Source organism: Ambystoma mexicanum, chromosome 11 (assembly GCF_040938575.1).
Source record: "Ambystoma mexicanum isolate Mex_15411 chromosome 11, UKY_AmexF1_1, whole genome shotgun sequence".
NCBI classification, from domain to species: domain Eukaryota; kingdom Metazoa; phylum Chordata; class Amphibia; order Caudata; family Ambystomatidae; genus Ambystoma; species Ambystoma mexicanum.
The window spans coordinates 1,310,317,845-1,310,343,529 of NC_090934.1; the positions used below are offsets into that span (position 1 = coordinate 1,310,317,845).

General features: G+C 46.1%; 1 protein-coding gene across 4 annotated transcripts in view; it reads left to right on the forward strand.

Annotated features, from left to right (window-relative positions):
• The first annotated feature begins 852 nt into the window (after positions 1-852).
• The window catches only part of DMXL2 (Dmx like 2), a 2,950,233-nt gene continuing 2,925,400 nt past the window's right edge, over positions 853-25,685 (forward strand). The window contains exon 1 of one of the 4 annotated variants that reach the window (XR_011279824.1): positions 853-1,296. Coding sequence is in view for 2 of the 4 variants with exons in the window: in XM_069624807.1 (XP_069480908.1) it covers positions 1,210-1,296 (87 nt within the window). In the remaining 2 variants the exon portion in view is untranslated. The remainder of the gene's footprint in view (positions 1,297-25,685) is intronic. The other 3 variants (XR_011279825.1, XM_069624807.1, XM_069624808.1) reach the window with 3 other exon arrangements.

Genomic DNA, 25,685 nt, shown 5'->3' on the forward strand with positions numbered 1-25,685 from the left:
TTGTTTTGTGTACATTTTGTGCAAGAAAACGCGATTCCCAGTTCATGAATTAGGTTTACAACGTAGCTCAGGTGTTTGTTTCTGTTATCAGTTCGAATCCCCGCAGAGCCAATTCTCACTTTAATTTCTGAAAGGACCGTGACATAATTGCTGTTGTGTCGGCACTCTATAATGAAGTGCACACAGTTTGTGTAGCGTAATTTTTTTATTTGAATTATTACCCGTGCGCAGTACCCTTAAAAGCCAGACGCCTTGAGAGAACGACTTTACTAATTTGGTGCAGTATAAAAAAAGCCTTGTAACATAGGATCATAAGCATGCATCTCTGCCTAGTGCACCCAAAATCTTCATGGATGGGTATCTGTGTAGTAAGAAAGATCATTAATATGCAATCAACCTGTTCTATTATCAGGAAATGTAAAACATTTGTCCATTATAAAACTAATTTGCTTTCTAAAAAGTGCACGTGGGCTGTCTCCGAAATTTGGATTTTTTGTAGAACGTGAAATGTTGCAGCCTATAAAACACGGGTGTCCGTAGATTTAGTATTCACCACGAAGACGTTTAGTTTATACATAAAGGCCGTCCACAACAACAGCCAACTGCACAAAACCAGCGAACGCAGGGTGGGCACCCATCTCACCTACGGACTATGACCTGGCAGCCCTCGCCCATCTTTATTCCCGGCTGCTGCATGCACGCGCCGCTGCGTATGGAGCGCTTGTTTTTATTTCCCCTGATTCTTTGGTTCGGCCTCGAGCGCGCGCGCGCGCGCGCGCCTCTTACCGCAGACTGCGCGGCTGGTCGCCCCTCCCCCGCCTCACTGTGGCGCGTGCAAGCGCGAGAAGTCTGCTGCCATTAGACGTCCGGGGCGAGTGCGCGCCCGACAGATGGAGAAAGCATCCGGGTATTTTACGCTGGCTCCAAGTGTGCGGAGTGCCCCCTCTCTGTGACGGGGATAGACCCACCGCGACTGGAGGGTGGGCAGAGGGCCACCTGAGAGCTGGAGTGCGAAGGGCACCCCCCTCTGAGGGATTTTAGACCGTTATTGTGGGCAAGCAGAAGCCGAGAAATACGTTGCCTTTATATCGCGCCCACCACCCCCACCCCGCCTCCCCCCCCGTTCCGCCGTTGGTTCTGAGGTTTCAGAAGCAGACGTGGGAGGACGGGCTGGATGTGTGAATAATTTAAGCTCGCCATCTCCTCGCCATGCACCTGCACCAGGTCCTCACCGGCGCCGTTAACCCCGGGGACAACTGTTACTCCGTGGGCAGCTTCAACGATACCCCTTTCACGGTAAGCAGAAGGGGCGCATCGTGCCCTGTGGTGACCAGCCCTTTAATGAGCAGAATATTGTCTCGTAACGTGTGTATCTGGGCTAGCTTTCTTGTTAAGTCCTTGACTCCCCTTGCAGCTAGAGCTTAGCTGGCACCTAACCTGGGTGCTGATGCAGATCAACTGGCTCCTAAGCCATGCTGTCAGAGAGCTGTCCTATCAAAAGCCTGCACACATACCCGATTTCATTGGAGATTTCGTTGCCCAACCGAGTCTTTTTATTTGCATGCTGGGACTTGTAGTCCAGGATGATCAAGTATTACAAGCCCGAACACGTGAAACCAAAATTGCAGGACTGGACAGCTACCACCGGAATGGAATGGGGCATGTTGGCGTGTATGCCAACAGCTGATGCTGCAGGTGTGCCCCTGCGCAGCACACCATTTGCATTCCAACGATGCCCTTATGTTGTGTCTCCCATATTGTTCTGACATGAACCTCTGGGATGTTGAAACTAAATAATACCAAACGGTGCTGATGGAGCGACATGTCACTAGAAAAATGATTGCTAGAGTGGCTATGGTATTAGGCCTGGCTCTAATACAGCGCTCCCAGCAGTAGGTCTGTAATGCTAGAGCTGCCTGAGCATTTGATCTGGACACCGTTGGAGCTGCTTGATTACTTTATCTGGGTGCAGCTAGGAATGGCCCAGCGCTGGATCTGGTTGCTGAAAGAGCTTCCCTAGTACTTCATCTTGGTGCCGGTCCTTGTCCTGGCAGGCTAGCGTTGCCGACCTGCTGGAGATGCCCTTGAAGTAAAGACACGAAGGGGATTGTAAAACCACACTGCAGTATTTAACAGAGCATGTTAAATCTGCGTGCGAGCTACCATGGTCCTTGATTCAGATTCCACTAGATAGGCCCTGGCTCAAAATCAAGAGGATATTAAAGCACCCGGACTCCAATCGTTTAAGGGTTCTATGTTTTTACATCAGTTCTATGGTCTTAGCATCGGTTTTAAAATATATTTGTTTTGTACACATCACAAGGAAGACCCTCCCCCTGTTTTTATCTTTCTATTCCTTCTTATTTCAGTTTGTATTTACTTTTTCGTTTTAAATGGTAAAAAATACTTTAAAACGTCGCTTTTGTTTATCCATTCCAAGGATATGTCTCACCTAGAACGCGTTTAAGCCGCTGTGACACCAAACCCGATCTGGGTGGTGCTGGAATTGGCCTCCTACTTAACTCTTAAGCTGCTGCAGGGCCTCTAATACCAGGCACAGTGGCTACTGTAGCTACTCTGTCGGGACTCCAGCAGTGCTCCAGATAAGATTTTAATGTGCAAGTATTTTACTCCCTATTTTTCAAAGTTTGGAGTAAAAGTACTTTTAGGGAGTAAAATAAGTGAGTCCAATTCATGCTGGGAGTATGTTATAAGTGAGTACATGTTTTGATTGTAAAACGCAATGTTTTGTAATAATGATTTCTTTGTATCTAGTATGCACATGTAACAAATACATGTTTACCTCTGCATATCACGCAGTAATAATAGTTTCTTTCTGTGGAACTATGTGCACTTCTGGTCCACACGCATCCATGGAACTGTATGGATGAAAGGGGCTCAAGGTCATGTGTCTGTTCCCTATTTGTTTTTTGTTGGGAGAGTTTTTAGTCCCTAGTTGAATTTTTTGGGTGTAATTGACTATTGTTGGGTTGTAAAACTGATAAACCCCGTATCTGCAGGTCTGCACTCCAGGCTTAATTGAATTTCCCTGGCACTAGACTTTGAGGCGTCTACTCCTGCTTAGGTGGCGAAAACAATATTTTTATAGCTATCCGGACGACAAACCCATTGATTTTCTTGCACAGGCACCACACACCGAGGCTGTTTATAATGCAGCACGACAGATTCTGGTCCTGCTGCTATCCTGGACTCCCAAGTAGTTAGGCTGACAAAATATTCCTCACAATTAACATACAGACCCTTGGAGTTTTCCTTGTTCTCATTGTGGTGTGGTGTAGCTATAACTACTTTGGCACTGACCCTGTGATTCCGACATTTATTCTATAATCAAGCTACTCCTGCATTAAACATTTAGAATGAAACCTCTGCATTGGTACAAACCCCACTAGCGTATCCCTTCTCCAAGGTCTGTTCAAGCTTTCTTGTCACCACCAATTTTGGATGCTAAAGTAATCCTGGTAAACTTTGCAGAGAATGTTTTAACTTTCATTGCACACATTCTGTGCAATGCTAGAGGGCCGCTGGTTTTAAGCTCGGCAATGATATTGCTTTCCCAGCAACAAACTTGTAGAATGGCACAGCTTCTCTAATATTAAACCCATGGTCTGCTGGACCAGCCCTAAAGTCAGATCTGCGAGTCATAACCTTGGTGTGTTAGAACAGTCTTGGCATCATGCATGAGGGGATATCAGAGGTACACTGACCCCAAATCCAAGGTTTGCATCCTGCTTTCAAAGACCGCTGTGGGGTGGGGGGCAAACTAGTTACTCTACCGTTTTCATGCGACCACCAATTTTGCACAATGGACATTCCTAGGATATCCGAATTGTACATCTACTATCGAATAATACAAACATTACTATGTTCTCCAGTAGTAGAGTAATTGTATCTTGTCCAGGCATGCTGCATTTTAGATCAGATATCAGGTAATCACTGATTTTAACGTTACTCTTAATGAGTCTGTGCAAATATTTATTTATAATATGATGTGACTGGCCTTGTCTTATGTGAGTGTTCAAATGTGTCCCTGGCTGTTTCAAAGCATGGTTCAATGATGGCCCAGGACATGATGCACTATTGCCATTGGATGTCCCAAAGGCTTTTTATTTTCACGTGATTGGCCTCTAAGTGACAATAGTTTGTGGGTATCTTTCCGTTTGCCTCATTTTTGTGATTGTCGTGCTGTCTTTGGTTGCTTTATGCTATTTGTATAGTAGTTTTTTAAATTGTATTTGAATCTTGCATCATGCGAAATCAATCCCAATATGCCAAGAAACCATAGAGGTGTAAAAACATGCATATGACAGGATGGCAACACTCTGAGGGCGAACTATGAGCCATCGCTTTTGTGAGTGAAGTAGTGTAGCTCAGGCAAGTTGGCTCTCAAGGTTTGTTGTGTACAGAGGTGCAACCTTGTCACTGACACGAGAAGGGCATCTTGACTGGTGCGGCAGATTTGTTGAAAGGCAATGCCTACTGTTACTCCTCCCTCTTCCTCCACCCCAATCCCCACTGGGACCTCATTTGACGTAGGTTGCCGGGGGGTATGGCTGGTGGGAAAGATCCTGTTGCGCTGCTGTTTGGGTCCGCAGTGGCCCAGCTGGTCCTCGAGAGGGACGGGACCTATGCATCATTGTGCCACTGCCGAGTGCCACCTTACCCTGCCGCCAGTATGCGGCGGCTGCTCCACCATGGCCGATATCTGAGCATTTCCTATCATGTTCGCATTTTGAAGTCGCAGTGCCTGGGGGGGTGGGGGGGAGTCCATGCTTCACCCCTTTAAGGGGGGGGCGGAAGGGTAGGGGAGATGTAGTAATACAGTAAAACTCCTTCCATGAGTGTTATCCTCCTTCATCTAGTTCCCCACATTACGTTCTTTTCACTTTCAAAGTTATCTAATGTAAACCCTTTTCCCCAAGATGTTCACCTTTAATGGAATATAAAAGCAACGATCTTAAGCGAATTGCGCATTCTTTTTGCTTGCATTGTGCCCTGCAATGCAGTCATCTCCTCTCGGAATGAAAACTATGTAAATAGGATTATACCTAATACCATTGTGTAGCTTGCTTGAAAGAGACCTCCTCTTTACAAAGTGACGATTGCAGCGTAAAACGGCATCCCAGATGGTGCCATACTGGAACACTCCACCCTTATCACTATTCAGAACATCACACCTAACGCCAACAATCAAACCAGACAAAACAAACACAACACGGGATAGAACAAATGAACTTTGCATTTCCCCATAAAACACCCAATACACCCTAGATTGGAAAAATAACATTACTTAACCATACCAATCGTAAAACTGGAAACAGCCCTTACACAAACGACCATTTCCTGGAATCCGTCCAGCCAGTGCTCCAGATTTTGAAGTGGGAGCATTTATTTATTCCCTATTTTTTAAAGTTGGGAATAAATTTTTTTTATGGTAAGTCCAATTCCCAATGAGAGTATTTTATAAGTGAGTCAAAATATGGCTTAACTGGGAAACCTGTTTTTGTAATCATTTCTTTGCACCTACTTTTTCATACACATTACAAAAATTCATGTTTACTTATTCTGATAAGGCAGTAATAATATCAATTTATTCCTGTGGCACTGTGTGGACTGCTGGTACAAACATATCCATCCAGGGAGTTGTGTGAGTGAAAGCAGGGGCACATGGTCTTGTATGTTTCCCATTTTTTGTTGGGAGTATTTTTACTCCATGTTTACATTTTTTCGAGAGTATTTGCCTATATTTACGGGGTAAAAGTGGCCGGGGTTTATCTGTAGGGCTGCATCCGGCGTTCCCAGAGGAGGACGGCACTCCATACTAGAACCTACTATACCTATTACTATACAGAGCACCACACCATCACCAGACCGATCATGCACACTGCTCCCTTGCATTTACACATGAATTTGGTTCTAGGGTTGGCTGAATGTGTTGTCGAATATTATGTTTGTTATTCTGGCATGGCTGTGGGTACGGGTGCCATGTGTTGAGGTTATGCAGTGGTTGGTTAATGCGGATGCAAAGTCATGTAGATAATGTATGGAATTTTAAATATGGGTGTATTCCGCAGAGGTGGATCTGGGTGTGACAGATGGTATAAGAAGTTGTGTTTTTAAAGCATAAATCATGAATTATGGTGGATCGGTGGCTGTTGTTTTTGTTGTACCTCAAGGTGCCGGTGCAGTTCAGTATATAAACTGCACAGTTCCAGGTTATTGATTTATTTGTTGCTGCACTTCGTGGTTCCAGGTTTCATTGTTTTTGGCAAGGCAATTATAATTGGGGGGCCATAGTGTGAGGGGCAGTTGGGTGATGCCTGCAGTGTATGTGATATTTCTGCGAATGTGTGTGATGATTTGTGGTGTGGGGATGTGCAGAGGCAAGGCAGCACGGTGTTTAGCAGTCTGGTGATGGTGTGTTTTTTTTGTGTTTTCTTTTTTGTTTTTTTATTTTTATTTTGACATTTTTTGGGATTTTTTGGCTTCAGCGTTTTGGTTGTATATGTACGAAGGGAGAGGTATAGTATCTGCTTGCCAGCATGCTTGGATGCGTGAATGGAATGTTAGTGTGAATGTCAGTGCAGTATTGCGCAAGTGTTCCAAGGTATGACAATTGGAGACCGAGCTCGCTAGAGTGTGGATGGTCCAGTGGCCAGTGTTTGTATCTGTGCATACTATAACGACTAAACGACTTACGGCTGTATCTGGAACCCTACAGTCCCCTGCCTCCTTGCACTTATCCTGAGCCGCGCTGCCCTGGCTGCACTTACTCTGAGCATTGCTGCCCTGATTGCACTTCCTACTTCCCTCCACTTTGCGTCTCGCACTTGCACGATCTGAATGACACAAAGACTAGTAAGATTGTTTGTTTTGTCCTCCCTCTGTCCTCCCTCTTGTCTTGTCGCACCTAGAAACACTTATGTACAGGTGCGTTATTAATGAATTCTATCATAACTGTTGAATTGGATTAAATCTATTTACATACTACTTGTGGAATCTGCTGTGGTACATCTTGTGGGGACGGACCCCTAATTACCCCAAGCCAAACGGGCCCACCGCCTGAGTATCGAGAGCATGTTTTGTACGTAAAACAAGATTATTGTACAATCGTTTGGGGAGCAGTCAGATGGTAGCACAGGACAAAACTAACCCAAGTCTCAACTAACCACATCAGTTGATATATTTTTGCAACAGTTATAACAGACCCAGATGCTTAATCGCAACCCACCCCTCAAACATGATTGGACAAAACATATACAAATAAGTTCCATCTTTTTCCATTTCTCTCCTTCTCATTGGTCATCGACAATCTTTACTACCATGTTCAGATCATATTCAAAGTACACCTTTGCTGGGGATTGGTCCATGGTAGGTCGTGACATCATGACATAATAAAGCATTCACATAGAAACATAATTGATTACTAGCAACGACTGGCCTAAGGCCTTTTAACCTTAAGTGTGATTGCACATGGTCCGCATAGATATCTTACCGACGTGAGGAAAAGCTGAGCAAACGGGATCTCTTTGAACTACTGATTGCATCTAACCCGCCTTAGTTTACTTGCTCCACTTAATGAATTCTAATTTATCTGACTACCACTCCAGCACGTATGTCCCCTAGTTCCACCCTCAGAAAACAATTGACCATCAAACACCATGGCCCCGGCACCATCTTATCCCATCTTCAGTTTGAGTACTTCTATGGGATGAAGCAGTAGTGGCCCTAGTCCTGGTGGGTCAAGGTCACCATGGCATCTGATTTCAGTACCTGGGCAGAAAAACATTGTAGGAGCAATTGACAGGAACTGAAAAAAAATACAAAAATAGGTAACGGGATCTTCACAGCAAGGCTCAATCAAGATAGTACCCAAGAGAACAAAGACTCTAGCCATGAATCGTTGTTAATTCCTGCCTCGTTTTCCATGATCACCCTGAGTTTATGCAGGGCAGCAATAGTTTGTGTTAAAGTACCATTCTCTGTGTCGTTGGGAGGCACAAATGTGCAGCACATACTCCCAATTATCTGACATACTCTGCTCTCCATTGCTGTTAGGAGGTCAAGTATGTACCGGTTCTGCAAAGTCATTAGCCAGAAACTCTTCCCTAATGGCACTAAACACTGACTCAGATATGTTAACAAATAGAAGTTCATACCTGGTCACTCAGTCATTTGGCATTTACTGCTGCTTGGACGACTGGTGCCGGAGGAGAGGAAAAGAAGGTCTCGGTATGACTAACTTACTGATATTGACTGTCCAATAAGGCCTTTGATGGTGATGATGCTGAAAAATAATTGGACCGTCTACTGCGTAGCAATTGTTCCTGATTTTCGGTGAGCAAAGTAATTGGTTTGTCTATACAAACTGATGAAGGAGACGCAAAGGGGCAAATGAGCTTTGGGCACTGGACCGGCAAGGACCAGGTGCTCCTCGGGATAAAACAGAAATGAAGTGTAGAGGTGCACTCTTGTTGTTTGTGAAATAAGGTTTGTCAATGATTCAATAAAATTACCCTTTGTCCTATTGAAATTTAGGTGCTCCTGAGTAGGTCTCGGCTAAAAGACCATAACAAAGTAGAACAAGAGAAAAGGTCCACCACTAACTCAGTGGACGAACACAGGGCACACTTATGTCTGACAGACGTCAGTGAATGTTAGATCAATTTTAAAGCAAAAAGAATAATATTATTTTGTTTTATTTTAGTTGCTTTTCTTCAAGACAACTATCTCTACTAAATTTGACATTTCTAACCTAAAATGGTTAACATTTGACGCACACTTTGTATGAGTAAATACATTGTGCATAACATAAGCAAAGAAATTCAGCAATTTATAATCATTATGGGCAAACATAAAGATTTATGACATTAACATTATCTCAGTAAAAAACATGAGATTCAAATTCTCACAAAACAAATGTACGACGAGTTTCGGGACTAGCCCTCCTTCAGGTACAATTTTCAAGCTTTACTTTTCCTGTAGTTTAGAATAAAGATAAGAAAATATAGGGCTTATGTTGGATTTCGACAACAACCATTAAAGAATTCAAAAAATACACAACTGACCTGTGTTCATAGGGTGCCAATGATAACTGGACCAAATTAAGCGAGATCTAATGGCTGATAAGGTCTTCTAGATGTTAGTTTATGTATCTGACTGATACCTAGTAGAGAAATACATATTTACAAAAGCTAATCATGAGTCTATGTGCGTAAACCGCGAGTGGGACCAAGTCGCTCTACAAAAGCGCTGGGTCCCACTCCACGGTAATTTCATCTGATTTTTCAAAGACATAGCATTCGGCTCACCGTGTTCCTATGTGGTAGTTGATTCAGTATGGAGATTTCAGTGCAGAAGGCATCATTTAAAAATTTCGGCTACATCTCAATGATGGTATTGTCCACGTTTGCCTTCAGATATTATCCACAACACCGCTCTGTGAATGGTGACAGTGAATATTGATTACAATATTATCTCACCCGATCCTAGCTTGTATTAAGGCTACTTCGCCGTGCAGTTGTCACCGTTTAATATACGGCCAATTTACTTGTGTTTCTTGATATTCCACAGACGACTAGGAGTTAGAATCGTCTTTGTGGCGCATTCACGATGTAACAGTAGACGTTCCACTGTCTAATCACGCCCAGAGGGACCCCGTTTGTTCTTCCTTGTTACCGCACTCTTTCACGTAATTCTTTTGTATCCGGAGAGGACGCATGAGTGTTTTCACTGTCAATTGGAGTAACGTTGTTGGCTGGGCAACCGTGAGGGTTGTTGGGTAATTAAAACCTAACTGCAAACCCTGTCGATGCAGGGCGCCATTTTGGAGTGTCATGCCGCATAACGCAACTCAATGTGTTGTAGATGTTCGATTGCATTAATCTTAATAACAAGCACACTGAATTCAAGATTGTAAATTGCTGTAACCTAATACTCCAAACTGGTAAGATTACACTCACAATAGTTGTTCTACAGTTTCAAATGTATGGCATTAATTGATTTACAGATGACAGCTCATGTCCCAATCAACGTTCATTCCTTTTGGGTACATTGATTCTAATTTGTCAATCCAGTATAGTTCACGCCGTAACAGAGTTTTTGCCAGATTGCCACCTCTCCTTGGTAGAGTTACCTGCTCCAAAATTATGAATTTAATTTGGGCAATAGTGTGAGATTCTTTTAAGAAATGTTGTGCTACTGGTGAGCGTTCATTTTTGAGTCTGATATTGGACTTATGCTCAGACCACGAGTTTTTGCTTTTCTCGTCATCCCTAAGTAAAAAAATTCTGCAGGGACATTTAATGGCGTAGATGATGATCTTTGAGTCGCATGTGGTTGTCCTCGGGATAAGGACTGGCACATTGAGAGTAGAGAAGCTGCACACAACTTACCAGGCTGGAGACAACTGCCTGTATTCATTTGGTCCAGAAGTTGTCCAGAAGGGAAGCCGTACCTCCAGCCAGATCAGTGATACAAAGCATGCGTCGCAGTTCACATTTCTGCCCACAGGCCCTATGCCATCGCCCTTGAAACACGGAAAAAAATGTCTGTACCTTAACAGATTTTTCTGGCTCCTTAGCTATGTCAGATTTTTCAAGTAATTTCTCTATACACTTCCACATTTGTGATTTATTTGTGCCACCCCTTTTTCAGAGAATCCCCTCGTTCCTCTAGTTCTGCAACTCTTCACCCCTTGCTCCCATGGATTTTTCGAAAAAGTAGCCCCTACTATACTTAGTTGGGCTCTCTGGATACACAGTATATTTTCCTGTTCTTTATGATCGGCAACTGAACAGTCTTCATCGATAAGGATTGATGCTGTGACTGATTGCCCTTTAAACTGTCCTCGGACCCTGCATAAGGCTTGGTGAACCAGGTATATCTGCTGCTTCTACCTCGCTCGGGATAAACACCCTAGGGACACCAGAAGCATGGGAGATGAGAGAGCGGATGTAGAAAGTGGCAATATCTTACTGATCTCCCGCTCCCAACTTTCCTCATGTGGCCATAACATATGTTATCTACTGCAAAACTATGTGCATTTGTTAGGATCTAGTTCATCATTCAAAAAATCAATTTTAAAATTTCTTTCTGCTATGGATATTATTTCTTCGAATTCCACAAAACTAGATACATAACCTTCTGTAATTACACTGGTTGCAATCTTCAGGCATGATGACAAGAGAACCGTAAAACCCTGGAAACATTAATTGTCACCCTATTTACAAATGTAAACATTTCTTTTCCTAAACAAAAATATAAAAATGTGGGTTCTTTATTCGCACCCTCCCTTTGCACTCGACTGAATGGCAGGTTCTAAGGGCATACTTAACTTTGTGCCTGCTACTTTGCCGGTGGAGGGGTGCCAGAATCCCTTTGAGTATCACTGATATGGATCCAATTTGTGTTGCCCTGCACCTTCAGAGCAGTCGGCGTTGCATAGATCACGTGATGAAGTCCATGGAAATGCTGTTCGTTCCAGTGACGCACAAAGATGCAGTCTTACGGGAGCAGCTGTGTCTAGCGTTGATCGCCGTTCTGTTTGAGGTTTTCTCCTGTAGTCTGTTGGTGAGAAGACGCAACCTGTGAAGTTATCTTAACACTTTTTGTTAAAGCCCTAAGGTACTCCCTAAACTCCTCTCCTAGCACCTCTGGGTTCTTGTGTGTATTTGATGCCGTGCGTGCAGGTGAGAGAGGTGTATGTAACCTAAGCTCGGTCACAATGTTGTGGGGGCTTAAATTATGGTTTTTTCCAGGCTGATTTCTCAAATGGAATAGTGCAAGAGGAAGGCAGTAGTACACTTTTTGCTAAACAGGTGTTAAAGACTCCATTGAGCCTCTCCAGAATCCCGTTGGCCTCCGGGTGATAAACTGAGCATAACCTGTGGTTGATTCCCAAAAGTGAAGTAATTTGTTACACTCACCTGGTATCCACAGGGACGCCACCCAGCCGGGTTACTCCCTGGTACGCTTCTCAGCTTAGCCCTGATGTGTCTGTGGGGAAGGTTCTGCCTGAAAATACAGGAGGACTGTGTTCAAGACTGACAGACTGGGATAAGTATCCTCCCTCCACCCCCGTATGATTTCAGTCCCTCTGGCGCCCTCTCCTCACCTTGTGGTGGAATTAGGCGTGCTGTCCATCCTGCCTTCTTTGCAGGGGTGCGTTGTCTTTCATGGGCGAGTGCGGTCCAGTTACTTCACTGACGCCGACCCATTTGATATTGTTCAGGTAGGTCTTATTGCTGTTCTTTAGTTTTGTTGCTATCCTGCATGCTTTTCTTTGTTTAAAATGTCTCTTTTTTTTTTTTTTCTCCCTTAGGTTTGCAGAGCTTCAGCGCGGCGAGCTGGCTTGGTTGAGCCCGCTGGTAAATGATGGTGCATTAAGAGCGTTATGATGCGGTAAGTAAGTGCTATGCGCAACGCTGCAAAGTCTTCCCTTTGCTAACCTGTTTTTTCCTTCCTTGTAGGTTGCGGTGTTCTTCAGCACGAGTGGAATGTCCGGAGTGGTGCCAGCCGAGAGGTGACCAGCCACGTAAGCCTTTTGAGCAGTTCGTAATTTGTAAATGTCTCTACTGCTTTCTTTAATGTTGTCTCTATCTTCCTCTTTCAGGTCGTTCTGTCCGGGAGGCGTGCAGATTCGAGGAAGCTGTTCTCAGTAGCTGCGAGTATTTAAAGATGAAGACTGCAGGTAAGAGGCTGCTGCTAAAGATGTTCCTTTTGTCTCCTTGCAGGTTCTGCTTCTCTGAGGTTCGAGGGAATAGCTGGACATGGTGAGCATCACGTTGCAAGCTGCAAAGTAATGCGAAGCGTGTTGTCTTGCTCGGGTGTGGTTTAAGCCCCAATCAAAGAGTCCAGGTAAAGTAGTCCCTAGGCTACCACACTCAAAACACTACACCACATAATTTGGTTCTTAGGAACCAAGCTATGTGGATGCCTCCATGTTGGCTGAAAATACAATAAAGTAGTTCCCGAGCACATTGTTTTTCATGGTGTATGAGCCTGGCACCATAGACGCCAGGACTTGCCCCATGAGGGCTTTTGAAGAGGATGCCAGGCTCTAGAGGCCCGAGTCCTGACTCCATCTGACCAATGGGTTTGCCAGAGGGGGTTTTGGGCGAGGGTCCTCACATAATTTCTGTGAACAAGGCATACAAAAAGTGGGTCCCATTGTCGGATTTTAGGACCTCACAAATTCCCCAGCATGGAAATGCCTCTCACCAAAAATAATGCTGCTGATTGGCATCGGAATGTACGCATAGACCTTAAGCCACCGGGAGAATGGACAAGCAACAACAATCACATATCTACAGTTATTGCACCTCATGATCATAACCACAAAGTCTATATGGCACTTCCTGAATGGCCCAGAAGCCCTAGAAAAGCTCTCCTTACTGACCTCATGGTATTATTAGGCTTGAATTCCTTGCACACTACACAGTCCCCTATGAATCTACATGCCTGTTCCTGTAGGTTTGGTATGAACAATTCCTCCTGGAGCTCTGCTGCGATTTGTCACTGAGAAGTATGTAACGGGTAATGCAGTTGCTCTAGAGCCAAAAGAAGCAGCTCTACGGGCATTACCACCATCCACAGCAAATTCGTGGGTGAGAGGACACATCCTCTTTTCTTCCAGACTTCCTGTTTTTCTCTAGGGTCTTTCTTTCATCTTTGATTTTGAAGCACCAGGACTGCTGTGTACAGGGCTGGCAACTGTACCTGTTCGGACATGTTTCCATTTTCTGGGAATCTGTAAATGGTAAATGAGATTCTTCTTTCGCTGCCTCGTCTGTGGCATCATTCCCAAGAGCTATTGGAATAGTGCGGTTATTATGTGCAGCACGATTAACCAAACCTATCTCTGTGGACAAAGTTAAGACTTCAGTTAGTCAGGATAGCAGTGCAGTATGCTGGACAGCTGACCCGTCAGACCTCCTAAACAATCTTGTCTGCCAACTTGATAACACAGAATGTACGGTTGAGGTGACGTACGCGGAATTAGAAAACATAATGACTACTTTCACCTTGCTCATTTCTAACACCTTTTTATAAGTGCCACTAGTTCTGCTGCTTGCACAGGGTAATGCGAAGGCAACCGTTTCCACAATCTGACCCGGTATTCCTCATCCACAAGGCTCGCACCACCTGTACCCGGATGCCTTTCACTCGTGTCCTGGTTGATGGTTGAAGACGCACATCATCAATAAGTACCTCACCTCCTTCCAGGACACCCTCTTTCACATTCATCCTCTCTTCCTCTTATCTCTCGTACATGGTACAATCATGAACCATGTCCGCCGGTTGCACTATTTCGGCTACAAATGTTGCAGGATTGACTAGGTGACACCGCAAGGATGTATTGATGCATTTGATAACATGGCCCAATACCCTGAAACTCTTTCAGTCGTTAAAGTTGACTTTGCCTTTTCTAAAATCGCAAGGACTGCATGCTCCATGTACAATGTCACTGTGCAACACTTGTGTACAGGCGTGTCTATAAATGCCACATCATATCAACCCATAGTAATGTCTGAAGAACTTTTGAATCGCAAAAGCCGTTGCTGCTAAAGCTTGCTCACAAGGGAACTGTACCTGTATCAAAACTCTGGGTCTAGGAATCTGCTGTAGTACGCTAAACGTTTGTGGCCTAGCAATGTTTGCTGGGTCACGACCACTGTCATCACCTGCCCATTTGAATGAGAAAACAAATAGAATGTTTTCATGTCATTCGGGGTTGCCATGGAGCATTACTGATCCCGCCTTGAGTTCTTGAAAGCAAATTGCCATTTCTTCAGACCACTTTATCAGACCTTTCATCTTCTGTGCTTCCTTAAACCCTTGCAGTAAGGGCCTCGCATAACTAGAGTAATCCCAGAGCCACAATCTGCAATAGTTACAGAGGCCAAAAACCTGGTGCATTTGTTTCACTGTGACGGCCTCAGGTGTATTCTGAACTGCAGTGGCTCTCTCTGGCATTACCTTCCTTCCTGCAGGTGATTTTACTTGCCCCAAATGTACTACCTTTGTCTGGCAGTACTGCTATTTTTCTTTGTCTACTTTGTACTCCTGCTCCGTGTACAGAATCAGCTGCGATATTGAGTTATCTTGACACTACGCCTCTGAAGTACCACAGACTAATAGAGAGTCCACCTACTGAATTATGGTACTGGACACATGTAAATTCCCCAAATACATTTGAACCACCGCATTAAAGACACTCTGAGATTTGCAGTACACCTGGGGAAAACTTGTCTGCTCAAATCTCTGACCACGATAAGTAAACGCCGTGAGGTACTGAGAATCTGGATGTAAGGGAACAGAGACATCTGTGACGTGGGTCGACACAGTAGGGATGTTACAGAAAATGGTTGCAGGATTCTGTACCACTGGAAATTCCGCCTCAGCAATATTATAGAGGGTTCGCAAATTCTGGACCATCCTCCAACTGGACCCCTTCGCTTTCTTCACATGTTAGATGGTCGTATTGCATGGGGCCACAGAAGGTTGTATTATGCCTTGCTTCAACAGCGCCATAATGGTCTTGTAAATCCCTTTTGTCCGCCTCCCTAGAAATGGGGTACTGCTTAATCCGTGGTAATACTGCACCGGGTTTCATTTGAATCTTCAGTTTTCCAAACATGACCGGAGATAGCACAGGGGCAACGTGCTGGTATTGGAAGCAAGACCCAGCAGAGCCAACACAGGTTTGAATCCCCGCTTAGAAACGGAACTCGGGTATGGTATTAGGCATGTTATAAAAACGAATTAAATGAACATTATAAAGCAGCCCCGCATCATTGAGGATTGCTGGTTCACAAATGGACCAGACCTTTCCCAAATGCTCCTTCCAGTATGGCGATTTGTATTTTTTAATGATGAGCATGGTCTGTGGTACTTCCTTTTTCTCTATCACTATCTGGCAAGGCACCCCAATTTCAATGACCATCTCTCCTATGTCTTCGGTATCTTCAAATAATTGCTTGTCAGAAACATCCCTTGGCGATAAGGTCGGAGTGAATCATAACAATGGTGCCTGGTGTTACTTCCTGCGGCACAATAGGCAGAAATAAAAATTCCTTCGGTACCTGCCAAGTCTGTTCTGTTTTCTGATTCCCTCTGGACCTAACTAAGCAAAACCATCACCCCCATAAAGAAACAATGTTGAATGAACCGGGACCAACAACACCAGTTGCGCTGTTGCCACAATAGGCATGCAAACACACTGCTTCTCTTACCGATACAAACCTGGAGTCAAGCATTCTATAGCTTCCTCTGTGAAAGCAATCAACATCTGTAACTTGCTCAGGCGGTCTCTTCCCAAAAGATTTGCTGGGGTGTCTGTACAATACAAGGGGGCAGATACATTTTAAGTACCTACCTAAATACAGAGCTCTTCAGTGTAAGGAACCAACAGGATAGCCTCAAGAATCTCTGTGTGTCCATTGTTTTGCCTGACAAGTGGAACTCGCCTTCCTTAATGCAAGGTTTTGTTACCCCTGTGTCGGCCATGAATGATAACATTTGTTCTTTTACCTGCACACCTATCCAGGGTTTCTCTTCTGGATTAGTGGTAACAAACAGGACTGGACACATCAGAGTCCCCTGTGGGCTGTCCTACTCCTGGTACATATTAGCACAGAGGAGCAAAAAAGGACTCCCTCTAAAAATACTTGCTCCAGTGTAGTGAGTAACCTTCCTTGGGGTAAAGGATTCTTCTCCCATGTCTGCACTGATACTTGTGCTGTCATGGTTGGTGAGATACCATAGGTTTCTGCAGCTCCAGTTGTTGGGTTCAGCTCAACCCGTGCTTGCTGCGATTGCACAGCATGGGGCATATGGCAGGGTCGCGGATTGCATCTGCTGAGCTCCCAAGTTAAAATACTGTGGCCGGTCACGACTCTCTTGTGTGACGTGTCCCAACCTTTCACAAAAGCAAAACTAAATCCCATAGAACCCTCCCATCATTATTTACTATTGGCCCATTAAACCAAGGACCGATTGCTCCGAACCCACCAAATGACCCACTTCCTCACAGAAATCCTCACCTGCCCCTTGGAAACCCTCTAATTTGCCTTGCCCCGGGTGCATACCCATCTGCCACCCCTGTGTCATACCTGATTCACCCTGTCCCTGTTGTTCCAATTGTCCCTGCTGTCCCTCCATTGAATTAAAAAATACTGCCCCTTCCAAACAAATCACCAATTTATTCACCACAAGCTTAGCCTCTGCTTCTTGTTCTTGCCTCCTTTTACAAAAATGCACAATATGCGCTCAAATCTCCTTCCACCTCCTAGCCTCCATTCCTACCACCATATCTAAATCATGCTGGACTGCCTTAGGGAGAGCCTTCTTTAACATGTGGTAAAAAAATAGCCACTCTTTGGTCCCACACTTCTCCTGAATCAACTGGATGTGTGCGGCAGGATCATCCTCCAATTTCATTGTTTCCATTAAAATCAAATGCTTATCTGGTGTATTCGCATACATGGCGTATTGCAGGGCCCCCTAAACCTGCCCCATATAATTATTAAAAGCTGCTCCGTCATGGGTATTTGTAGCTAACTGAATCCCGAAGACCCCACTCTTTTCCAAAGCTCATCTGATCGCTTCTCTATCCGAGCCACAAATAGGCTTTTCTTATCCCCTATTGCCAACATGAAACTGGCAGTATGTTTCTCCAATGCATAAATCCACTTCCCTGCCCCTGCACTGAGCAAAGGGAGTGTCTTCATCAATTTGTTTGCGGTCCATGTGTGACCACGGGACCCTGGCACATTCTATGACTCCATGGTGTGCTTTCTATTGCTGCTACTGGAGCGTGAAGTAGGGTGACAACGCCCTGCTCAGTATTCCAGTCCTCTTCCTAGACATCTCCTCTTCCTCTTCATATTACCACATCCCCTGACTCTTCTACAGGCATGGAAGCATACTCGGCACTACCATAGGGTGCCACCTCTTTTTCCCTGCTCATCCCCTGTGCCTGTGGCAGCATCCCTGTTCTCCATATCCCCATTAACCTATTTATCCAACCTAACAAGAACCTCCCCGTGCCTCCACTTTCCTTCTTCTGCATCCCTTATCTGTCTTCTCCCTTCTTCGCACTCATCTCTTTTCCGCCGTAGAAAAACTACCTCTTCCTCTGCGCTTCTGTCATTTATTCCTGCTCTTGCGTCTCCATCACTCTTCGTAGCCTATACTCTATCCTTGCAGGAAAAGGCCTGATACCTCTTGTTCTTGACCCTTCATCCATGCTTCTAGCTGCCGGCCTCACTCTCTCGTTCCTCCACCCTTATTCTATTTGCTAAACTAGCACTCGGGGAGTTATCCCCTTTCCGCTTTCCTTTCTCAGTTCTGTAGCCCTAACCCATTGAAGGAGTTACCCTTCCACTTTTGTCGCTATCCCGCTTCATAGGCATCGCAGCTGATGGAGGCATCACCTGTGTCCATCTTGCAACCACTGGAGTAGTTGCTGGAGAAAGTGGAAGTTCAAACTTGGGGTCTGTATACCCCCTCTGCGGGCGATAAAGGACAGCACCCACATGGGGGTGGTGCAGAAGGAATTCCTGCACCCTCCTTTTTCGGCACCTCTTCCTCTATTTTAACACTACAGCCATTCCCACCTTTCTCGTACATCCTCCATAATTCCAAGATATTCAACCCCCGTATCATAGGTCCCCTCGATAGGCCAAGAATTGAAAATCTTTCCCTTAGTTTCCTGCAGCCATTTCCTATGTTACTTAAGAATTTTTCGCCTCACAGCCAGGAAGTACCTGACACAAATAATTCAACAGAGTCTCCATATGCCTCACCAATTTATCCAAAATCATGTCACAAAAACAATACCAAGCTGAACCTGCGACACAAATAGTTTCACCCAAAGAATCCCTCTTTTTACCCTTATCCAATTGCTTAGTTGTTCCCCCACATTCACTCACCATACTCGTTTATACCGCAATTACCTCGCTCAGCTACTCGCTTTACTACACAAAAGACTGCATCTTATAAAAAAAAAACTCACAGGCCAACATCTCCGAGATATCTCCACCACTGGAGCAAAGGAGGAGCGCAATGCTTTTTACTGCAGCACAGCTGCTCTGGCATCATCTTTTACTAATACGACCTGCCTATACTACAAAACTGTTGTTCCCTGTCACTACTTCGACTAACCAAGAAAATAGAGGCAAGGACTGAACAAACTGGATCTCTTGGAACTACTGATTGCTATGTCATCCGCCCTACTTTACTGGCTCCACTTAAATCATTGTAATATGTGACTTCCACTTCAGCACGAATGTCCTCCTAGTTCCCTGTAAAAACAATTGACCACCGGGCACCATCTTATCCCATTTTCTTTTTTTTTTTTTTTATAAATTTGTTTATTTATCAATCGACATACAGGAGAGATTATACAAGGACATTACATATAGTATCTCAGGTCATGTAACCCAGAGTCCCCGTCACCCACCCCGTACGTTCCCCGGCAAGCAGAGTTCTCGGCCTTAGTCAGACTGGCTCGGCGGCACTGGTGGGTCCTCCATAGCGTGAAGGGCCCTTGCGATCAGGGGCGGTTTGTGGGTCAGGGACGGATAATTCCGGTCATAGTCCTAGCACTGGTTCCCAGATATCCCGAAAACGTTGAAGCCGTCCTGCCCTGGCTGCCGTGACTTTCTCAGCTATTAAAATATCCCAAAGTTTGACCCAGCAAAGGGCCATCAAGGGTCCGTCCACGGACTTCCAGGTGCGGGCCACCGTGATCTTAGCCGCTAATAGGAACTGGTATATAGGGGCCGCTCTTCTCCCCGACCGAGGGTATGAGCCTGACAATGGAATCCCTAAAAGGACCTGTTCGGGCGTGAGTGGAATGATCGCCTGGGTGACGTCTTTAATGGTGGCTAGACAGAGAGACCAAAACTCCTGCACCCGGGGGCAGGTCCACCACATGTGGAAGTAGGATCCTGGGAGGCCGCAAAGTCGCCAACAGAGAGGGTTTAGTGCTGGTTGGAAGTGATGGAGTAGAAGGGGGTAGTTCCAGCGCAGGAGTAGTTTATGGGCACACTCCCTGTTGGTGATACAGCGGGAAGACGTCCGCGTTCTTGTCCAAATGTCTACCCATGTATGGTCCTCAATGGCGTGTCCGAGGTCCGTTTTCCATTGGGACATGTAGGAAGGCCTGGACCGGAGGGGGTCCTCCTGTAGCAGCCTATACAGGGTCGATATTTTCCCCCGGGCCGGTAGGTCGCTCACCGTCAGTTCCAGTGAGGTAAGGGGTCTTGTGGCCACCGCTCGGGTCTGTGGGTGAGAGCACCAGTGTCTGAGCTGAGCGTAGGAGTATCTGTCCGTTTCCGCTAACTGAAAAGTAATCTTGCAGCGTTCAAAGGTTAGGGGGGAGTCCCCTTCAAAAGGTTGTCCTAAAGTGGCGAGGCCCCCTGCGACCCAGTTTCTGAAGTTTTGGGGACGGGCCCGGGGGAGAAATCTGGATTGGGGAGAGCGCACTCAAGTCTCCTGGGACGCCCCGGTGTCTGCGAGCCCACTCCCAGGCCCTAATTGTTTGTTTTGTAGCTGTGAGAGTGCCCGGCCAGCTGCGGCGTAAAGCTGTGGGTAAGAACGGGAGGAAGCGAAGGGGAAGAGAGGCAGGATTGTTTGATTTCCACCCATTTCGGTCGACCCGTAGCCAGTCCCCATGCCTGGAGGTGGGCCAGCTGTGCCGCCATATGGTATTTGCGGAGGTCGGGGACCCCCAGGCCTCCCAATCTCGTGCTGGCCATCATTGTCCTCCGCGGGATGTGTGGTTTCTTCCCCTTCCAGATAAAGTCCACCATCTTCCTTTGGAGCCGCTGCAAGAGGGGAAGCGGAATGGTGATCGGGAGGGCGGCACAGGCATAGAGGAAGCGCGGGAGTAAGTTCATTTTGCACGCCGTGATCCAGCCTAGGAGGGAGATCTCTTGGGGTTGCCAGCGGGTTATATCCTTTTCTAGTTCCTCGAAGAGTGGCGGGAAGTTAGCTCGGTAAACTTCCGTTGGGCGTGCAGGGATATGAACCCCCAAGTAGGGGATCGATTTGATGCTGCATTGAAATGGACCTCTCTTCACCAGGGCCTCCCGTTCAGCTGGCGTCATGCCCACTCCCAGCGCCGCCGACTTTTGATAGTTAATCACGAATCCCGAGACCATCCCAAAGTTGTGGATTTCAGTTAAGGCCTCGCTCATGGATCTCTCAATGTTTGTGATGGTAAGCAAAACATCATCCGCGTAGAGGGCCACTTTATGTTGCGCAGAGCCGGTGCACAGGCCACTGATTCGGGGGTTCTTATGGACTCGTTGAGCCAGCGGCTCCATGGCCAAAGCGAAAAGCAGAGTGGATAGGGGACATCCCTGCCTCGTTCCGCACGTGAGGGAGATTGGGTCCGACAAGCGGCCGTTGACTCTCAGCCTCGTACTGGGGGACTGGTAATTCGCCAGGATCATCTTCTGAAAGGTCGGACCGAAGCCAAAGGCCCCCAGAGTGAGGCGCAGATAAGACCAGTCCACCTTGTCGAACGCTTTAGTTGCGTCCAATGCCAATAGGGCTAGCTGTTGGGAATCCCGAGTGGCGATTTCAATGAGATCCAGGGCCCTGCGGATGTTGTCTTTCGTCGACCTGTGGTTTATAAAGCCTGTTTGATCCGGGTCTATGATATTGGGGAGGATAGGTGCCAGACGGTTGGCCAAGACTTTAGAGTATATGTTGGCGTCCAAATTTAGCAACGCAATGGGTCTATATGAGCCAATATCGTGAGGGTCTTTCCCGGGCTTGGGGATAAGGACTGTAATAGATTCTTGCATCGTTGGGGTGACGGTGCCAGTGGCCACAAATGAGTTGAAGAGGCGGGCCAGGGGGGCCGCTAGTTGGGGCCGGAAGATTTTGTATAAGCGAGTGGAAAATCCATCCGGGCCCGGGGCTCTGGGTTTTAAGCTCTTAATGGCCGCCTCCACCTCCTCGATTGTAATCGGGGCTTCCAGGTCTTCCCTGGCCGTCTGGGTCAGGTGTGGTAGGGTCGCGTCTTGGATGTATGAGTGCTGCTTAATTGGATCTCTTGGGGCTGCCGTCATTATTTCCAGGTGGTGGGCTGTTACCAAGCGTATTTTCTCATGGTCAGCGTAGTGGATCACCCCCTGCGGATCACGGAGGCCTACGATAGTATTTCTGCTCTTCGCCTTTGCCAGTTTGCTAACCAGGATCTTGTTGGCCTTGTTGTGAGCGTAGTACCATTGCTTAGACTTGGTTAGCAGATTCGCCGTAGCCTCAGCGTAGTGGGCTTCCAGCTGTTTCCTGGCCATTTGCAGTATCCTGTAGGATTTAGGGGCCCAGCCCTTCCTTTTATGTTTAGCCTCAGCCTCTCGGACTGCTGCTTCCAAAGCGTTGCGCGACTCCCTCTTGTTAGGCCTTTTTTGAATGAGAGGCAGTTTTCAGTGCAGCGGATATGCAGGGTAAGCGTGTTCCAGATGGTGGGCGCTAGGATAGAGAACCCCGAACAGCCAACTCTCGTGGAGTAGTGCAGTGAAATAGCCTGGAGGAGAGCCGAGCCCAATCAGAGGTTTCTGGGGGGCTGGTAGTGGATGATTTTGTTCTGAAGGAACTCTGGTCACATATTATGGAGGGCTCGGTGTGTGATGCACATGGCTTTGAAGGTTGCTCTTAGGCCAACTGTTAGGCAGAATCACATGCAGTACCATTTGGGACCACTACATGCAATTAAGACTACAAGTGTAAGCACAAGTTAAACAAAGGACTAATTAATACAGTGATTCAAACAAACCCTTACTCAAGGTTTCTTGGTAAAAGAATATACATTTATTTACTCAGTTAGAAAACATAACACTAGTATAAGCAACTCAATATCACGCACTAATAAACCACAAAAATACAACCGGTAAGTAAATGAACCAGTTTAGCTCCCCTGAAGTGGGAGCAAAATGGCACTTCAGATACTTATTAAAGGGGTAAAAAGACAAAGGTTATAAGAATAGACAGGCCAAATACATTCATAGGCATGGCAAAGGGTTTCAGTTAACTACAACCAGCAATTCTTCTCCTAGGCCTAGGCCAAAATCAATGGTTCAGAGTCTTAGTATAGGATAGCACAGTTCTCATAAATAACGGTTAAGTCTTTGCCGCAGAGTTTAGAAGAATTTGGCTAGGCGAAAAGTTTGACGAATGTTTAGGGAAGGAGAAGCCTTCGTAGTTGAGGAAAGTTTCGCGCACTTTCTCAATGGCCAAAAAGATTTCTGGACTGTGTTTGCACAGTACCTTGTTAATGAAGAAGAGCTGTAGCTGAGGCAGATGTACCTGGCAGTTCGAGATCTCGCTGTTCCTGAGCTTCAGTTGTGGGTACAAGAAGGAGGATGTCGGGAGGTTCCTGCACTGCCCAGGGATGAGGCCAAAAGCTTTAGCAAGACGTAGGTTTAAGGTGTGAGTGCCTTAGTCCATGAGCTGGTTTCCTTACCTCTGGCTATCCGGTTTTCAACAGCACTCTGAAGAAAATTCGACCAGATGGGGACGGTGTCCTGGTGGCTTGCGAGTTGGTTGTTCCCACCAAACTCAAGTGAAGAAGTTAACCTGGAGGGCTTTGCTCTCAATGGAGTTTCAGGCAATTCGGACCCGTACTTGTCGTCCAGGAGTTGCAGCTGTCCTCTTCCTTCAGCTCGTCTTCGGTTCTTTCGTTCCAGTGGTCGACTCTGCTTTCCAAGTCCCAGAGACCTGGTTTTAAACAGTTTTCCCCCCATTCTTGCCAGACAGTCAGCCAGCCAATCACGCCAGAGTGCATTCAGGTCTCCTAGGAGACTAAGCACAGGGAGTTTCGGGCACCTCCCTCACATCCTGTCCACCCCAGGCACTCTGGCGCCAGTAGAGGGCTTCAGCCAAAGGCCAACGATCAAAAGGACCAAACCCGGTTTGGCGCGCAGAGACAAACGCAAGAAGGGCTTTTCCTAAAAGAAATGATGAAAAAAGATGACCGGAGTCTGTTTTTACAGCTCGGTCTTGGGCGCCATATTGAAAAACATGGCTGACCCGATTTTTTTAGCTACCGTTGTTAGCGGTGGGGAAAAATCACGGTAGTTGATTTGACTGTTACATGAGTGTTTTGCCTCAGGGGAAGCTAGGCAACCCCTCCAGCACTCTATGGGAAGATAGTGTGTGCTTGGTCAGTAAATGTAAAGAAATTAGTAAAGTCAATTTAACTTTACATGCTCTGGGAGACAGTAGTCAGTCCCAGATAAGGTATTTAAACATTGGGAAGTATGAAAGACATCCCTGTTTCACTGCACTGAAGGTGCTGTGTGACACACAGAAAAAGATGATGCCACTGGAGTTGTTTTAAAATTCCATAACCAAAGAACACAAAAGTAAAACGCACATCAAAATACATGGAGTGGGGAAAAAAGGCTCACACTCTTCCCAGGTAGAAAAACAAAATCCTAGAAATCCAGCGAAGTTGCTGGGGGGTCTTAAAAGGTAAGGGAAATTAGCCCATTTTGAGAATTCTCCCTAACTCTAACTGGGAGCCAACGCAAAATTCTGAGTGCAGGGTGATGTGTTCTCTGGGCGAGATGGCAAGGAGCAGTCTGGCTGCTGTGTTTTGGATGCGTTCAATTTTCCCGGACTGGTGTGCAGGGACACCGAGAGAGAGATTTGGCGTAGTCCAGGCGGGAGATGACAATGGCCAGTATTGCAGAGACTCTTTGTGGTTACGAGAGGTAAGGAAAGATTTGTTTCGGGATGCATAGGTGGAAGTGGCAGGTTCTGGATATAGAGTTGATGTGCTTGGAGAGTGATAGGTCTGCGTCCATGGTGCATCCAAGATTTTTGACGAAGATGGAGGTGGCAGGTTGGGCTCCAAGGGCTGCCGGCCACAGTAAAGTTTGGGGGCTAAGAGCAGTTTTGCCACTTATTCGGATCTCTGATTTGCTTTGTTGAGGATTAGGTGGTTGTTAGTCATCCAATGTCTGATGTGCGAGAGATGAGGGGCAAGGTTGGGAGGTGGGGAGGCTTGAATCTTGGGGATTTTTAGAATGATCTGTATCGTCTGCGTAGTTCTAGCAGGTAAGGTTGTGTGAGCGAATGAGAGCTGGCAGTGGGCTAGGTAGAGAATGAAAAGGAGCAGTGAAAGAGAAGTTCCTTGTGGCACCCCCTTTGTGACTGGGCAGGGGCGGACGAGAAAGGTGGAAGGAGAACTATTTGTGAGCGATTAGAAATAAAAGAGTTGATCCAATTAAGGGTAGAGTCTTTGATGCGTAGAGTGAGGAGCCTGTTCCTCACTATTGTGTGGTTGATTGTATCAAAGGCCATGGATGGATCCAGGAGGATGAGTGCGGCACACCTTTATGAGTCAGCAGTTCTTTTTTGGTCGTCCCAGATGGAGAACAGAAAATTCCATTCCACAGAGGGGGCGGAACTCCAATTGGGCTGGGTTGAGGAGATTATTGGCTTCTGTGAAAAGGCTGAGTTGCTTATATGCTGCGTGGTCAATTAGTTTGGCAATGAAGCGGGTATTGTAGATTGGGCGATAGCTTGATGGAGAGAGAGGGTCTAGGCTGAGTTTTTTGAGAAGAGATTTTACATGAGGTTTTGGAGGCCTTTGGGAAAGTGCCTGATGAGAGAGGGAGAGTTATTTACAATGAGGCGTGCTA